This window comes from Haplochromis burtoni, unplaced genomic scaffold (genome assembly GCF_018398535.1).
Source record: "Haplochromis burtoni strain Fernald_Lab_line unplaced genomic scaffold, NCSU_Asbu1 Contig_586, whole genome shotgun sequence".
Classification (NCBI taxonomy): domain Eukaryota; kingdom Metazoa; phylum Chordata; class Actinopteri; order Cichliformes; family Cichlidae; genus Haplochromis; species Haplochromis burtoni.
The window spans coordinates 263,063-268,338 of NW_024582947.1; the positions used below are offsets into that span (position 1 = coordinate 263,063).

Here is a 5,276-nt window from a genome sequence, read left to right on the forward strand (position 1 = left end):
GAGCCCCGGCTCCGACAGTCTCGGTCGTTGTGTCCTTGGGCAAGACACTTCACCCGTTGCCTACTGGTGGTGGTCAGAGGGCCCGGTGGCGCCAGTGTCCGGCAGCCTCGCCTCTGTCAGTGCGCCCCAGGGTGGCTGTGGCTACAATGTAGCTGCCATCACCAGTGTGTGAATGGGTGGATGACTGGATATGTAAAGCGCTTTGGGGTCCTTAGGGACGAGTAAAGCGCTATAGAAATACAGGCCGTTTACCATTTACTTAATAAAAAACACACAGTAAAGGCAGTAAATGTATGACAGGGCCTAGAAAGCAGGGACGTCACAATACCAGAAGATTAGTAGTGGGAACAGTTACAATTATGTGATTCCCATTTTGATACCAAATTAAAATGACTGTCCCAGCTACGTAACCACAATCGTCTTTAAAATCAGTGACACGGTGGTGATAGACCACGAGTGGACACGACAGCCTGATGTTAGCGTGGCTGCTGTAGCCTGTTGATGTTACTGTGAGCTAAAACAGCAGTTATGTTAGCTTAAGCATTTCTACAATGGCCTCAGAGAACACTTGTGTGTCTTTCACAGTAACAGAAGGGCAACACTGGAGGCTGCTTGATGTTGAATTGAAACCTGTAATTCTTTGAACAGATGCCAGACTTTCAGGTGCTCTGGTAAACTGGAAGCATTTTCTCTCCCAGTATAAAAAGCATGATAGCACTGGTTGCATATTATCCGTTGTTAACCTTTGGTCACTGACTAAATGCATCAAACTTTCATACCCGACTCTGCCCTTTTTATCACTGAGCTGGAGCAGAGCTGCCTAGCTGTAGTTTTCAGTGTGTATGCTGGGTCCTTATTCTTCTTCGTCACCACCAGCTGCATGCATGTGCTGCCCCCTTCAGTTCCAGCAGAACTGGAGCCTCGGTAAATATGCTGCTCACAGTACCTTATACTAAATTATCCATCCGTTCATTTCTTCCATGTGTCCACTTCAGAGTAACTATCGTCATGTTATCAGAATTTCTGTGTCAAAATCAATACAGGCTCTGGTCACAGCCAGAGCCTGTATTGATCACAGTTCTGTCATATTCAGTTACTCTTATTGGCTCCTTATTGAATCCAGAGTCAAATTTTAAAAAGCTCTGATGCCCATGGTTTTTGGGCTGGGTCTGCTACTGGTCTCAAGTGTAGATAAATGGGAAGGTTGTATGAGGAAGAGTGTTTGGCTGAAAAACCTGCGCCAAACCAAACATTTGACTGATTACGTCACATGAATACGTTAAACAGATTAATACGATTATCCAAGTTACCAGAACCAGTCAAAAACAACACAAAAGTCAAAAAGCCCTTGGATCATGTTGGCATTTAGAGTTTTCTCAACTTTTTCTTTATTGTCCTGTGTGCATTCATGATGCCTTTCTCCCCCCCTCCATATGTGCTTATATGTCCCTAATACATGTGATTAGTTCTACCTGCTTTATACTGTGTGGTCTTTGGGGGTCTCCCGATGCTCCTCTTTTCCGTTTCCCATCACTGCCCAGCCAGTCACCGGCCGCAGCAGATGGCTGCCCTTCCCTCAGCCTCATTCTGTTGGAGACCTCTTCCTGTTGAAGGGCTCTATCTGACTGCTGGGGCTCTTACCTTTTGCATCAGCAGCTCCATGAACAGAACAGCTGCTGTGATCTAAATAAACACGAGCTACACTGAGACTCCTGCTATTTTTAGCTCCATCTGTGGAGCATGCATGGATATATTACACAGTCAGAGATGGTGTGTATTGGTCACGCTATTATTCTGATGTGTTGTTGAGATTCTGTGTAGAAGTCCACGGTGGACCGAGACACGAGTGTGTCTCCACGCAGAGCTGCTATTTCTACTGAAGCCCAGTCCTTTTACACGTTAGACAGAAATATTGCTACGAGCGTAATTTTCATATGAATGAATGTTTCCAAATTAACCTCGGTTGCTACGGTAGTGTGTGTGCGTGCGCGCGCGCGCGCGACAGCCTACTTACGGGATGCTGAGGATGCAGCGCTGGAGTTGCTGATGATGTTACAAAAGACGGGCAGCAGTAACAAAGCGCTCCGATGAAACATGTTATCCGCACGGTGAACGAGACGAGCACAGACAACAAAGCAGGTGCAGGCGGGATCCCGTGCCGCGTTCCCTCCGCTGGGCTGTCTGTTGTTCCAGCGACACACAGCCGAGACGCGGTTTTCCTTTATTAGCAGCCAGGAGCAATGGTTGTCCGCCCACTGCGTCGTGTACGTCTTTGCTTTCTCTCCTGTCCCATCAATCTGCCCAGCGGCACCCCAGCTGACTTCAAACGACACCCTCCGGTACCAGCCTGTGATGCGGGCCGGGCCTCGAGCTCCAGGTGCGTGGTCAGACAGTGCGATGGAGGAGCAATCAATACACCGCAGGAGCAATCGATACACCCCCACTCTACACAACACTTGGTACGGTCTGATATGTACAACAATACAGGGTTCTTTGAAAGGAGGGGGGACAGAGGGGTAACAGAAGGGTCCGCACGCGTCCCGGAGGGAAAACACGAGAGAGGTGACACAAAGCACAGAAAGGCCTGGAACAAAATATCATCTTCAGTTTATTTTTAACATAAAAACATGGAAATTAGCCCGCACGACAGACTCACACCACAAATTCAGACTGAAAGATACATTAAACACACACAAACAAAAGGCCTGAATTAATATATAGAAATGGTTCAGAGTAAAAACAGGCCAGTTTACACCATAGCATACTAAAGACAGTGCGCTCACACCACAGATGTGTCCCTGCTCGTGTAAAGAGCAAAGAAATAAACACAATGAAATATTCTTTAGAAATGATCACAAAGCAGCTCTTAATGAGGCTTCAAGGATAAATGAATGATGACAACTTCTTTGTCTTATAGTCAAATTTCAGGACTTCATGAAATCCTTTTTACAATGTAAGCGCATTTTTGGGTGACTTCACTTCATGATCAAAAACAAACAAAAAACAGAGTAAAAAGTATTTACACTCAGGTTACTCACAAAAACAAGATTTAGACGGAGCTTAATGATGGTACACTTTAAGACACTGTAATCCTTGGCAATGTAACTAAATGACACATTTTCAGGTGTAATGTAGTTATTTTTATGTAACATTATAACATTGTAACTATTTATATATAATTAAATAAATAATAATTAAACATAAATAGTTACTAAACCCACTTCTGTTAGTGTTTGTTTCTTTAAGGAAGAACAGGAGAGTGATTATCTTTTAAAAGATTTCATTTGTTTCAGCAGTTGAAGTTTCAGCGCTGGAGCAACGGTCTGCTCTACACAAAGGATGACCCTGCAATACAGTTTCATACCACAACAAGAACAAGTCTGATTATGACTGTCTTCTTCTACGATGTGCCGGTCCTGCCATCCTACGAGTGGATCGTCTCCTGCACTTCATCCTCGTCTGACCTCGTCTGCATCTGCTCCAAAGAAAAAACACCTCCCTAACCTAACCTCGCTATATTAATATTATCTAGCAATTCTCAGCCTGTTGTTCTCTGCTTATTATCCAAGTCCGGGACATTCTGTTCGGACTCGCGTGGCACAGAGAAATATCGCCCTGACTTTAACTAGTTATGATGTTTAAGCATGTTTGCAATTCCCTCTGCAGCTCAACATGTCAGTCTCAATATTCAACTCAATCATTGTGCTGAATTGATGCTGAATTGATGACACAGAGTTAATAAGCAAAGTTCCAATGTGTATATAAAAATCACAAAAAAGGCTTTGCTTAATCATTTCATTCCTAACGCGCCGTCAGTCAGTTTCTATTCAGTGTGAAATCCAAACATAAGCCATCTTGAAGTATTTTACATAGTAAGGTTATATATTAATCTAAGGTTGCTATAGAGAGAAACCTAATGATTACATTCAAACAAGCGCTTAGCAACAGTGGGAAGGAAAAGCCCCTTCTCTGTTCCTCATGTTCCTTTTTATTCCCCTTTTTCAGTGGATTTCACAGTTTTTGTGTCTCTAACACTTCACAAAATGCTTGTTACCGCTTTAATTTCACTTCCCATTGTCTCCCCAGCTGTGACCTGCTGAAAAGAAAACATGGCACCTGAAGACGGCACACTGAAGGAAACGTGGTGAACCAGTCACAGGGCCATGGGCAGTAAAGGCTCATTGATGCATGCGAGGAGCGAGGGCTGGCCTGTGAGGTTTGAGCCAACAAACGAGCTACTATAGCTCAAATTGCCAAAAAGTTAAAGCTGGTTCTTATAGAAAGGTGTCCCAGCACACCGTGCACTGCAGAGCTGCTCCAGACCAACCAGGTTGACTATGTTGACCTCTGTCCACCACCAAAAGCACCAGCAATGTAAAAGTGAGCATCAGAACTGGACCACAGAGCAATGAAAGAAGTCGGTCTGGTCGGATTGCTTTTTACACTGCATCGATGGCCAGGTGTGTGTATGTCGCTTACCTGGGAACAACTGGCACCAGGATTCACTATGGGAAGAAGGCACGCTGGCAGAGGCAGTGTGATGTTTTTGGCAAACCTTGGGCCCGTCCCTGGGGTAAATGGTAAATGGACCGGCTCTTATACGCACTATTCTACTCTACCTGAGCACTCAAAGCACTTTATGCCTCATTCACCCATTCATACAAGCTCCTTTTTCCATAGTTTTTCCTAGGTATTCTCACATTCATACTGCATTGGAGATTAACTTGAAGTTAGTATCTTGCCCAAAGATATTTGGCACGCACGCTGGGATCGACTCACCATCCTCTGGTTAGTAGATGACCTGCTTTACCTCCTGAGCTACAGCCATCCCCCTGGTGGCTGGGTCTAATTGAGTCCATGCATCAACGGGTCAGGGCTGTTTTTTGGGGGGAGACCAACACAATATAAGGCAGGTGATGATAATGTTATGCCTGATTGGTGTATATTTGCTGTATAGTTAGCAGAAAGGTCAGGTGATGCATTAAATAATGATATCATCATTATCTGTGAACTGACATCAATCAATCAATCAATCAATCAATCAATCTTTATTTATAAAGCACTTTTCATACAGAAAAAATGTAGCACAAAGTGCTTTACATAGTTAAAAGCAGCCCACCCCACCCTCCAACTCACTCCCCACACTCTCAATACACATATATCCCCCCACCCCCACCCACACACACATACACACACGCGCACACTTAAAGAGTAAAAATTGGGCTGGGCTCGCATGAGCCAAGTGAGGAAACACTATAACAGAGAGCCGTCTGCAC

The 5,276-nt window shown here is 44.5% G+C and overlaps 1 protein-coding gene across 1 annotated transcript in view; it reads right to left on the bottom strand.

Annotated features, from left to right (window-relative positions):
• The window catches only part of LOC102300388 (contactin-associated protein-like 2), a 76,053-nt gene extending 73,597 nt beyond the window's left edge, over positions 1 to 2,456 (bottom strand). The window contains exon 1 of the mRNA XM_042214552.1: positions 2,015 to 2,456. Within this exon, the coding sequence (XP_042070486.1) occupies positions 2,015 to 2,096 (82 nt within the window). The 5' untranslated portion in view covers positions 2,097 to 2,456. The remainder of the gene's footprint in view (positions 1 to 2,014) is intronic.
• Between the last annotated feature and the right edge of the window lie 2,820 nt (positions 2,457 to 5,276).